At 47.5% G+C, this 12,809-nt stretch overlaps 1 protein-coding gene across 1 annotated transcript; it reads left to right on the top strand.

The window, feature by feature from the left end:
* The first annotated feature begins 2,025 nt into the window (after positions 1-2,025).
* On the top strand, positions 2,026-12,181 carry LOC106566447 (syntaphilin-like). Its single transcript, XM_082959686.1, has 4 exons — positions 2,026-6,716; positions 9,018-9,170; positions 9,585-10,134; positions 10,167-12,181. The coding sequence occupies exons 1-4, from the start codon at positions 6,391-6,393 to the stop codon at positions 11,544-11,546; spliced, it is 2,409 nt and encodes an 802-aa protein (XP_082815812.1). The 5' UTR covers positions 2,026-6,390; the 3' UTR covers positions 11,547-12,181.
* The last annotated feature ends 628 nt before the right edge of the window (positions 12,182-12,809 follow it).

The following is a 12,809-nucleotide window of genomic DNA, read 5'->3' on the forward strand; positions in this document are numbered from 1 at the left end:
CACTTTTAATCCCTCAGATGCACCAAACAAATTGGGTGGTACACTGACATTGCCAATTTTATAGCCAATAGCTTGATGAGGTGATTGACAACAGTAAATGTACAGCTGTGGTTAAAGTGACAGTGCTGGACAATCTCAAACCATCTTCAAACAGGACCACAGTTAGTTACTGTATGTTAGTTATAAGTCTCTGTCCACATTCTCGTCTCACTTCTTGCAACCATTCTGCATAGGAGTATTCCGCACACAGCCTTCTCTTATACCACCCGGCCTTCTCTTGTACCACCCGGCCTTCTCTTATACCACCCGGCCTTCTCTTATACCACCCGGCCTTCTCTTATACCACCACGGCCTTCTCTTATACCACCCGGCCTTCTCTTATACCACCCGGCCTTCTCTTATACCACCCGGCCTTCTCTTATACCACCCGGCCTTCTCTTATTCCACACGGCCTTCTCTTGTACCACCACGGCCTTGTTTTATACCACCCAGCCTTCTCTTATACTATCCAGCCTTCTCTTATACCACCCAGCCTTCTCTTATACCACCCGGCCTTCTCTTGTACCACCACGGCCTTCTCTTATACCACCCAGCCTTCTCTTATACCATCCGGCCTTCTCTTATACCACCCGGCCTTCTCTTATACCACCCGGCCTTCTCTTATACCACCCGGCCTTCTCTTGTACCACCACGGCCTTCTCTTGTACCACCACGGCCTTGTTTTATACCACCCAGCCTTCTCTTATACTATCCGGCCTTCTCTTATACCACCCAGCCTTCTCTTATACCACCCGGCCTTCTCTTGTACCACCACGGCCTTCTCTTATACCACCCAGCCTTCTCTTATACCATCCAGCCTTCTCTTATACCACCCTGCCTTCTCTTATACCACCCGGCTTTCTCTTGTACCACCACGGCCTTCTCTTATACCACCCGGCCTTCTCTTATACCACCCGGCCTTCTCTTATACCACCCGGCCTTCTCTTATACCACCCGGCCTTCTCTTATACCACCCGGCCTTCTCTTATACCACCCGGCCTTCTCTTATACCACCCGGCCTTTTCTTATACCACCCGGCCTTCTCTTATACCACCCGGCCTTCTCTTGTACCACCACGGCCTTCTCTTATACCACCACGGCCTTCTCTTATACCACCCGGCCTTCTCTTATACCACCTAGCCTTCCTACACGTAATACCACCCAGCTTTCTCTTATACCACCACGGCCTTGTTTTATACCACCCAGCCTTCTCTTATACTATCCAGCCTTTTCTTATACCACCCGGCCTTCTCTTGTACCACCACGGCCTTGTCTTATACCATCCAGCCTTCTCTTATACCACACGGCCTTCTCTTATACCACACGGCCTTCTCTTATACCACACGGCCTTCTCTTATACCACACGGCCTTCTCTTATACCACCCGGCCTTCTCTTATACCACATGGCCTTCTCTTGTACCACCACGGTCTTGTTTTATACCACCCGGCCTTCTCTTATACCACACGGCCTTCTCTTGTACCACCACGGCCTTGTTTTATACCACCCAGCCTTCTCTTATACTATCCAGCCTTCTCTTATACCACCCGGCCTTCTCTTATACCACCCGGCCTTCTCTTATACCACCCGGCCTTCTCTTATACCACCCGGCCTTCTCTTATACCACACGGCCTTCTCTTGTACCACCACGGCCTTGTTTTATACCACCCAGCCTTCTCTTATACTATCCGGCCTTCTCTTATACCACCCAGCCTTCTCTTATACCACCCGGCCTTCTCTTGTACCACCACGGCCTTCTCTTATACCACCCAGCCTTCTCTTATACCATCCAGCCTTCTCTTATACCACCCGGCCTTCTCTTATACCACCCGGCTTTCTCTTGTACCACCACGGCCTTCTCTTATACCACCCGGCCTTCTCTTATACCACCCGGCCTTCTCTTATACCACCCGGCCTTCTCTTATACCACCCGGCCTTTTCTTATACCACCCGGCCTTCTCTTATACCACCACGGCCTTCTCTTATACCACCACGGCCTTCTCTTATACCACCCGGCCTTCTCTTATACCACCTAGCCTTCCTACACGTAATACCACCCAGCTTTCTCTTATACCACCCAGCCTTCCTACACATAATACCACCCAGCCTTCTCTTATACCACCCAGCCTTCCTACACATAATACCACTCAGCCTTCTCTTATACCACCCAGCCTTCCTACACATAATAACACCAGCCTTCCTCACACCACTGACCTACCAGGGTCCATCTCAAAGGAGAAGAGATGTAATCAATCAAATGTATTTATTAAGCCATTTTTCTATCAGCAGATGTCACAAAGTGCTATAAACATAGCTGGACATGTAATGATGGACTCCAGTTGTGCCAAAACCTTATTTAGTCTATATATTTGACATGTTCTACCTTTCTTTCCAGGCTTGCTTCCACTGCTCTCCTGAGCTTGACCGTGTTTTCTGTTTGTATGCTGTTGGCCTTCGTCATAACCTGTCATACCCTATCCTGACCCTTCCTACAATTCCCAGGCTGCTATATCTGGCATATCTGTTTTGCTTATCTCCTCCCACCCAGTCTGGAAGCCAGTGATTGGGCAAAACTCCTGTCCTCCTAGATAACAGACAGCCTTTGATTGCTTTGTTTAATTGGCTGTCATTAGTAAATCGACCAATTGGTCAACAGTAACAGATGAATACAGTACAGGAGTTGACCATCACAGTGCCCCTTCCCCTCACTAATAGAATTGGAAAACGACAGGTAACTGACAAAATAAAGGAAACACTTGAGTAAATGAGGGATACAAAGTATATTTAAAGCAGGTGCTTCCAAGCAGGTGTGGTGGCTCAGTTAATAAAGCCATAAGCATCCCATCATGCTTACAAATGCTGGGCAGGCCATTATTTTGGTTACCATGGCTACGCCCCCATAGGATGACAATGCCCCCATCCACAGGGCAGGAGTGGTCACTGAATGATTGGATGAAAACAATGTAAACCATATGCCATGGCTGTCTCTGTCACCAGATCTCAACCCAATTGAACACTTAAGGGAGATTCTAGAGCAGCGCCTGAGTCCGCGTTTTCCACCACCATCAACAAAATACCAAATGAATGACTGAATTTCTGGTGGAAGAATGGTGTCTCATCCCTCCAATAGAGTTCCAGACACTTGTAGAATCTATGCCAAGGTGCATTGAAGCTGTTCTGGCTCGTGGTGACCCAACACCCTTTTAAGACGCTTGATGTTGGTGTTTCCTTTATTTTGGCAGTTACCTGTACATGAATATAATTTCGACAGAACTTAATACTTCTGATGTTTTGGGGAGATTTTCTTTCTTTTTTTTTGAAAATTCTGATGACTTTTTAGTCATTTTTTTTGCTCTGTGTTTGTTTCTTACGGGTTATGTGAGGTAAGAATTTCCCCAGATATTACAAGCATATTTTTGGTGTGACTTTGGGAGAATAATGCAGCCTAGGGATATTTTCAGCTCTGATGCCACTGCAGAATTAAAAGGCCTACCTTTTGTGCTGAGGGGCGTGGGGGGGGGCGACGACAGGTAGGAACAGAGTGAGAAGTGGACCAAACACATGTTCGCCACGTCAGCATGTCTTAATCATGGTTTAATTACCAATAATCATGGTTTAATCACCATTAATCATGGTTTAATCATGTCTTCATTAAGGAGAATAATGTTTAGGTGAAGTCCTCTTCAGATGCCCTGTTAGCCTATAGCAGACCTCGACAGGGCAAGTTCATCGTTAGTAGTTGTTCTCTGCCTTCGATCTTTCTCATAAAATAACAAAGCTGCTGTATGTACACTTAACCAGTGTGAAGGTATCTCCCAGACCTAAAGAATACATTATAATGAGCCAGTTTTAAAGGAGCAGTAATACTTGAATCCACTATTAGCCAGTACTTCTGCTCTGAACAACCCAGGCCACACATTCTCCCTATCAGACTAGAGCTGTTCACTTTACTTATCCCATGATGACCATGGTCGATGTGTTTGGCCAGCACAGTGTATAAGTCCTAAGTACTATTGATGGTAGTCACTTGGTTGTAGCCTGCATCTCAGTCTCACAGACACCACTTTCACCACCTCACCGTACCAGCCTGTTGTCTTTGGTCAGGTTTGACTACTGCAGGTTCATAGAGCTAGACTACATTCCAATGGAGACAGGCTTTATGGTTTCAATGCGCCCAACGGATCGAGGATATCTCACTACCAAGTCTCCAGAGCGGCACTGTCGGTTAGCACAACTCTACCTCTCGCTCTCTCCCTCTATCCCTTCCTCCCTCTCGCTCTCTCCCTCTATCACTCCCTCCCTCTCCCTTTCTCCCTCTATATCCTTCTCTCTCCCTCTCACTCTCTCCCTCTATCCCTCCCTCTCTATCCCTCTCTTCCTCTACCTCTCGCTCTCTCTCTATCCCTCTATCCCTATCTCCCTCTTGCTCTCTCTCTATGCCTCTATCTCCCTCTCCCTCTCTCCCTCTATCCCTCTCTCTCTCTCTCTAACCCTCTCTCTCTCTAACCCTCTCGCTCTCTCTCTCTCTCTATCCCTCTCTCTCTCTCTCTCTCTCTATCCCTCTCCCACTATCCCTCTCCCTCTATCCCTCTCTCCCTCTCTCTATATCCCTCTCTCTCTCTCTCTCTTTCTTTTTGTCCCTCCCTCCCTCCCCCCTGACCTGTTGTTGGCTGGATTATAGCCTTTCATCTTTTTCTTTTGGCGTTCTCATTTATTGAAAGGCGTCGCTGACATTATTGACGTCCTACTTTGTTTTCGCTACTTCGCTATCTATTCAGAAAGCGTGCCAAATTTAAGCTATGGTACAATATTATCTGTGTTACGGAACATCATTTACAGTTGAAGTCGGAAGTTTACATACACTTAGGTTGGAGTCATTTAAAACTCATTTTTCAACCACTCCACAAATTTCGGACATCTACTTTGTGCATGACACAAGTCATTTTTCCAACAATTGTTTACAGACAGATTATTTCACTTATAATTCACAATTCCAGTGGGTCAGAAGTTTACATACACTAAGTTGACTGTGCCTTTAAACAGCTTGGAAAATTCCAGAAAATGATGTCATGGCTTTAGAAGCTTCTGATAGGCTAATACCTGTGGATGTATTTCAAGGCCTACCATCAAACTCAGTGCCTCTTTGCTTGACATTATGGGAAAATCAAAAGAAATCAGCCAAGACCTCAGAATTTTTTTTATAGACCTCCACAAGTCTGGTTCATCCTTGGGAGCAATTTCCAAATGCCTGAAGGTACCACGTTCATCTGTACAAACAACAAGTATAAACACCAAGGGACCACGCAGCCATCATACTTCTCAGGAAGGAGACACGTTCTGTCTCCTAGAGATGTACATACTTTGGTGCGAAAAGTGCAAGTCAATCCCAGAACAACAGCAAAGGACCTTGTGAAGATGCTGGTGGAAACCGGTACAAAAGTATCTATATCCACAATAAAACGAGTCCTATATCGACATAACCTGAAAGGCCGCTCAGCAAGGAAAAAGCCATTGCTAGAAAACCGCCATAAAAAAGCCAGACTACGGTTTGCAACTGCACATGGGGACATAGATTGTACTTTTTGGAGAAATGTCCTCTGGTCTGATGAAACAAAATAGAACTGTTTGTCCATAATGACCATCATTATGTTTGGAGGAAAAAGGGGGAGGCTTGCAAGCCGAAGAACACCATCCCAACCGTGAAGCACAGGGGTGGCAGCATCATGTTGTGGGGGTGCTTTGCTGCAGGAGGGACTGATGCACTTCACAAAATAGATGGCATCATGAGAGAGGAACATTATGTGGATATATTGAAGCAACATCTCAAGACATCAGTCAGGAAGTGAAAGCTTGGTTGTAAATGGGTCTTCCAAATGGACAATGACCCCAAGCATAATTCCAAAGTTGTGGCAAAATGGTTTAAGGACAACAAAGTCAAGGTATTGGATTGGCCATCACAAAGCCCCGACCTCAATCCTATAGAAAATATGTGGGCAGAACTGAAAAAGCCTGTGCGAGCAATGAGGCCTACAAACCTGACTCAGTTACACCAGCTCTGTCAGGAGGAATGGGCCAAAATTCACCCAACTTATTGTGGGAAGCTTGTGGAAGGCTACCCGAAACGTTTGACCCAAGTTAAACAATTTAAAGGCAATGCTACCGAATACTAATTGAGTGTATGTAAACTGACCCACTGGGAATGTGATGAAAGAAATAAAAGCTGAAATAAATCATTCTCTCTACTATTATTCTGACATTTCACATTCTTAAAATGAAGTGGTGATCCTAAATTACCTAAAACAGTGAATTTATACTAGGATTAAATGTCAGGAATTGTGACAAACTGAGTTTAAATGTGTTTGGCTAAGGTGTATGTAAACTTCCGACTTCAACTGTATGTCTTCCTCCATGATGGCCTTTTCTGTCTTGGCAAGTTCTGTCTCGTGTTTTTTTGTTTTTGTGGGCATGTTTGTGGTCATGATTACGTTTTGGGTGTGATTACTGTTGGTTTAAGCGGATCATTGGTGTCTGTGTTGTATGATGTAGTAACTATGTCCCTCTGGAACAGACGGACAACTGCCCCAGTCAGCAACAGAGATCCCCATGGCAACGCCTCTCTCAGCAGCAGCAGCACTAACTCTGGCTCCTGCAAGGGCAGTGACTGCAGCCCCACCAAGGGGTAAGATTCAAAATGGCTACCGCATCAATCTTTAAGACAGGGCTCGATGCCCCTGATAGGTCAGCGTTATAGCGACATATGCAGCATTTACTGTGAATGCAGTCTCCGCAAACGCAGGAACATGGCCTTTGGTGCGGCAGGTAGCCTAGTAGTTAGAGCGTTGGGTCAGTAACCAAAAGGTTGCTAGATCGAATCCCCGAGCTGACAAGGTAAAAATCTGCCGTTCTGCCCCTGAACAAGGCAGTTAACCCACTGTTCCTAGGCTGTCATTGTCAATAAGAATTTGTTCTTAACTGACTTGCTTAGTTAAATAAAATAAAACGTGCTGTACAGCAAATCTTCAGTGATACGTATTGACTCGAGCCCTAAGCCAAGGTAGTTATGCCTCATGTTGGTATCGTGCTTCTACAGTCGTGGCCAAAAGTTTTGAGAATGACACAAATATTCATTTTCACAAAGTCTGCTGCCTCAGTTTGTATGATGGCAATTTGCATATACTCCAGAATGTTATGAAGAGTGATCAGATGAATTGCAATTAATTGCAAAGTCCCTCTTTGCCATGCAAATGAACTGAATCCCCCAAAAACATTTCCACTGCATTTCAGCCCTGCCACAAAAGGACCAGCTGACATCATATCAGTGATTCTCTTGTTAACACAGGTGTGAGTGTTGATGAGGACAAGGCTGGAGATCACTTTGTCATGCTGATTGAGTTTGAATAACAGACTGGAAGCTTCAACAGGAGGGTGGTGCTTGGAATCATTGTTCTTCCTCTGTCACCCATGGTTACCTGCAAGGAAACATGTGCCGTCATCATTGCTTTGCACAAAAAGGGCTTCACAGGCAAGGATATTGCTGCCAGTAAGATTGCACCTAAATCAAACATTTATCGGATCATCAAGAACTTCAAGGAGAGCGGTTCAATTGTTGTGAAGAAGGCTTCAGGGCGCCCAAGAAAGTCCAGCAAGCGCCAGGGCCGTCTCCTAAAGTTGATTCAGCTGCGGGATCGGGGCACCACCAGTACAGAGCTTGCTCAGGAATGGCAGCAGGTAGGTGTGAGTGCATCTGCACGCACAGTGAGGCGAAGACTTTTGGAGGATGGCCTGGTGTCAAGAAGGGCAGCAAAGAAGCCACTTCTCTCCAGGAAAAACATCAGGGACATACTGATATTCTGCAAAAGGTACAGGGATTGGACTGCTGTGGACTGGGTTAAAGTAATTTTCTCTAATGAATCCCCTTTCCGATTGTTTGGGGCATCCGTAAAAAAGCTTGTCCGGAGAAGACAAGGTGAGCGCTACCATCAGTCCTGTGTCATGCCAACAGTAAAGCATCCTGAGACCATTCATGTGTGGGGTTGCTTCTCAGCCAAGGGAGTGGGCTCACTCACAATTTTGCCTAAGAACAGAGCCATGAATAAAGAATGGTACCAACACATCCTCAGAGAGCAACTTCTCCCAATCATCCAGGAACAGTTTGGTGACGAACAATGCCTTTTCCAGCATGATGAAGCACCTTGCCATAAGACAAAAGTGATAACTAAGTGGCTCGGGGAACAAAACATAGATATTTTGGGTCCATGGCCAGGAAACTCCCCAGACCTTAATCCCATTTGAGAACTTGTGGTCAATCCTCAGGAGGCGGGTGGACAAACAAAACCCCACAAATTCTGACAAACTCCAAGCATTGATTATGCACGAATGGGCTGCCATCAGCCCAGAAGTTGATTGACAGCATGCCAGAGGCGGATTGCAGAAGTCTTGGGAAAGAAGGGTCAACACTGCAAATATTGACTCTTTGCATCAACTTCATGTAATTGTCATTAAAAGCCTTTGACACTTATGAAATGCTTGTAATTATACTTCAGTATTCCATAGTAACATTGACAAAAATATCTAAAGACACTGAAGCAGCAGACTTTGTGAAAATTAATATTTGTGTCATTCTCTCAACTTTTGGCCACGACTGTTCATGTGAGAATGAGGGCCTACTGAAAAGTAGCCTATGTGCATGTTGCATTTTGAACGATAAGGACATGTTATTCCTAAGGCCTTATAACTTGTTATAAGAATGTATTGACCATAAAAGCTCTAATCCTTACTTGGTGAAACTGCCACGTCCGTTTTGGGATATTACAACAGCAAAGACATTACTACTTCCCCCTCTGACATCATCACAGGCGTAATAGAACAGCAGAATATGTACTGCACTTTTTAAACTTACCCACCGCTGCCGCAGGCTTACAGAAGGTAATGGGTTCTATACCTGTCCTCTGTTTCCTCTCTCTCTCTCTCTCTCTCCAAGGCGTCACATGAAGGCATACACCTCATGTACAGATAACCATGGCATTCGCCCCCCTCCCCCAGAGCAGTACCTCACACCCCTGCAGCAGAAAGAGGTGTGTATCAGACACCTACGGGCCCGCCTCAAAGAAACCGTCGACAGGCTGCAGGACAGGTGAGACGCAGGGACACACACTGATAATAAATCTCCAGACAAAGAGACATTTTCCCGGTAACTCTGGTCTCCTTAAACAGGTTCTCTTTATGAACGTACATTATGTAAATTACATTTAGATTTTCGCATTTTATGTTTTGGAAATATTATGGTATTTGAAGTTGTAAGCATTTGTATATATATTTGATTGTCAACTGCTACCCCATTTCCATCAAATGACCCTAATCATTATTTCATTTTGTAATTATGTTGATATATAAATGTTTCGAAATGTTTGCCAAATACATTAATTTGACAATTGCCCTCCATGATTCATTACTAAACTCTCTCTCTCTCTCTCTCTCTCTCTCTCTCTCTCTCTCTCTCTCTCTCTCTCTCAACCTTCCTTGTTTATTCTCTGCATGTCTGTCTCAGGGACTCTGAGATCGATGAGTTGAGGACCCAGTTGTCTCGTATGCAGGAGGACTGGGTTGAAGAGGAGTGTCACCGCGTCGAGACCCAGCTGGCTCTGAAAGAGGCACGCAGGGAGATCCAGCAGCTCAAGGAAGTGGTGGACGTGGTGCGCACCAACCTCAGCTCCAGCGACTCCACCGACACCAGCGTCCAGAAATACTTCCAGGACATCAACGTCCAGAACCACAAGCTGGAGACCCTGCTGCTCAGCATGGAGTTGGCTCAGAACGGGGTGGCCAAGGAGCAAGAGGCTGCTGCTGCAGCACGAGGAGCGGCAGGGTGGGCTGGGGCTGGGAGGCCTGGGACTGCAGGGTCGTGGCCTGGAAGTAGTCCCGCTGCATCAGGAACTGGATGGGGTGGCTCCAAGAGTCTGTGTGGGTCTTGTGACAGCTCCCCCGCCCGCTCTCTGCCCCGTAGCTTCACCTACACCAAGCTGAGCGACCATGCGCTGGCGGATAAGAACGGGAACGGCCTTTCAAGGGAGGAGAACCATGACAGTGGCTTTGTGTGCGGGGGGGTCCGTGCGCCGCGCCAGCCAGTCGCAGTGCAGCCAGCAGTCACAGGGAAAACCTGCTCCTGCAGGCAGCCTTCCTGTCTGAGGAGACAACCTCTCTGCTCAGCACCTACTCCCACCTGCCACACTTCTCCAACTACGACAAGCTGTGCTCTGGGAAGGAAAGGGTGGCGCCTCTGCGCTGTGCCATGGGTGGGGCGGGCAGCGCCAGCCACCCCTGTCTGTCCCACCACCACCTGTACCTGCACCACCCCAGGGAGCAGGCCGTCCAGACAGAGATCTGCTCCGTCCCCGTGGGGGTGGGCTACGCCTCTGACCTGGACACCATTGTAGAGCGCACATTCCGCTCTCAGGCCTGCAGCCCCACCTCCACCTGGGTCTCAGACGAGGGAGACGACCTGGACTCGGTTACCGCAACGTCAGTCACCACAACAACCCTCACAGCTACAACAAAGCCCGGTCCTGGCCCTCCGTTACCCAGCTCGTCCTGCCTTTCAGTTGATATGCCCTCCCTCTCAGTGGAGGAGGATGGGGAGGCGGTGGGGGAGTTGGAGAGGCAGACAGAGGAGGTGTGGTCGGTGGAGGTGGAGATGGAGGAGGTGAGGTCAGTGGAGGTGGAGGAGGTGAGGTCAGTAGAGGAGGTGAGGTCAGTGGAGGTGGAGGAGGTGAGGTCAGTAGAGGAGGTGAGGTCAGTAGAGGAGAGGGAGGAGGTGAGGTCAGTGGATAGGGAGGAGGTGAGGTCAGTAGAGGAGGTAAGGTCAGTGGAGGTGGAGGAGGTGAGGTTAGTAGAGGAGGTGAGGTCAGTAGAGGAGGGGGAGGAGATGAGGTCAGTGGAGGAGGTGAGGTCAGTGGAGGTGGAGGAGGTGAGGTCAGTGGAGGTGGAGGAGGTGAGGTCAGTAGAGGAGGTGAGGTCAGTGGAGGAGGAGGAGGTGAGGTCAGTAGAGGAGGAGGAGGTGATGTCAGTGGAGGAGGTGGAGGTGAGGTCAGTGGAGGAGGAGGAGGTGAGGTCAGTGGAGGAACGGCCCCACACCTCCCAGCCCAGGAGAAGTTTGTTGCAGCAGGAGGAGATCGCTGGGGTGACGGTGGTGGAGGTTGATGATGATGAAGATCAGGCTCAGGGAGCAGTAGGGGGAGAAGAGGAGTCTACCTCGTCTGGGTCTGGACCAGTAGTGAAGAGCTACTGGAGCCGCCACTTCCTGGTTGACCTGCTGGCGGTGGCGGTACCCGTGGTGCCCACGGTGGCATGGCTGTGCCGGGGGCCGCGGGGCGATGCCCTGCCCATTTACCACTTCGGCTCCCTGCTGCGTGGCTGCTGCACCGTGGCCCTCAGCTCCCTGCGCAGGGCCGGGGGCGTTAGGCACTACCCCGCAGGCACGGGTGGGGGAGCCATGGGAGGCACAGAGATCTGAGACAGGCCCCATGACACCCTGGGAGCTGCACACACACAACCCTGCCCTCTCTGGTCCTGGGTCGTCCTGGGTAAAGGAATGAGGGGAAGAATGATTCTGAAGACAGGACAGCCTCCTAACAAACCTTATAACTCTCTCCTTTGAGCCTGGCTCCTGGTGACCTCTTCCACCTCCTCTGCTGGACTGAGAAGAGACACCAGGATGTGTTGAAGTGACACTGAATGGTAGAACTGAATGATTGAATGGACACTGAATAACCTGAGGGTATGATTGATGCTGATTCTAACTTCTCTCTCTAGTGTGCAGGGAGACTGAACGGTCTGTCAGTCTCTGTGGGTCTCTTCATTGGTTCAGTTCAATTTTGACTCGTGGTGTGTAAGTATATGTGCACACGACGTGTGTGTGTGAGTGTGTTGCGTGTGTTCTTCTCTGTTGTGTTGATGTGTAGCCAAAGCACCTGGATGTCTGAAGGCAATCACAGCCATAGCTGTGCAGTAGATGTTATGCTCATTTAGGAGTGAATTATGGGACATATGGCCTTTCCCCCCTAAAGGTACCAGGCAAGCTGCTGCTGTACATTTCTGCTTCCTGTCACTGGTGTCCTAGATTAACAATCACTCTTGTAGCATTCAGTCCATGTCCACGGTCCAAGAGTTTGTCATTCCAGACCCATGAACCGGAAACATTTCAAGAAGGAATCATTTAAAGAGATAAAATTATTCAAAACAAAGTTTATTGTCCTGTTAAAAATAGGGAAAAAAGTATTATGGACTTGGTGTGAGGATTGTCACGGTAATCTGTTGCTATTTGAATGTTTGCATTGAAATCAAATTATGACTGAGTTGGCAGGATTTTAGTGTCTTGTTATTTTGGGCTGTAATGAATGTAAAGTCGTTGAGATGTAAAATAATTGAAAGGCTGAGCAAGCAGACGCTGTACTGTAATGGTATTAGTCTTTGTTAGGGACTAATGAGCTAACTGATGTCCTAAAGATTGTGATGCAACCAGCAAGAACAGTCCTTTGAGTTGAAGTATATTGAGTTGTTCAGAGAGGAAACAGGAATAGATCTTGTAATTTCTTTAGTCATCCATTCGCCATTTTGTTCTGCACTATTATTCACTTTATGAAGTTAGGCAATTCCCTTTTCCCCAATTGTTTGAAGTCAAGTTTGTGTTTCCAAAGTCTAATACGTCCAATTTTTTTACCCCTTTTTCTCTCCAATTTCGTGGTATCCAAATTGGTAGTTACAGTCTTGTCTCCTC

The sequence above is a fragment of the Salmo salar genome, chromosome 13 (genome assembly GCF_965601325.2).
Source record: "Salmo salar chromosome 13, fSalSal1, whole genome shotgun sequence".
In the NCBI taxonomy this organism is placed as follows: domain Eukaryota; kingdom Metazoa; phylum Chordata; class Actinopteri; order Salmoniformes; family Salmonidae; genus Salmo; species Salmo salar.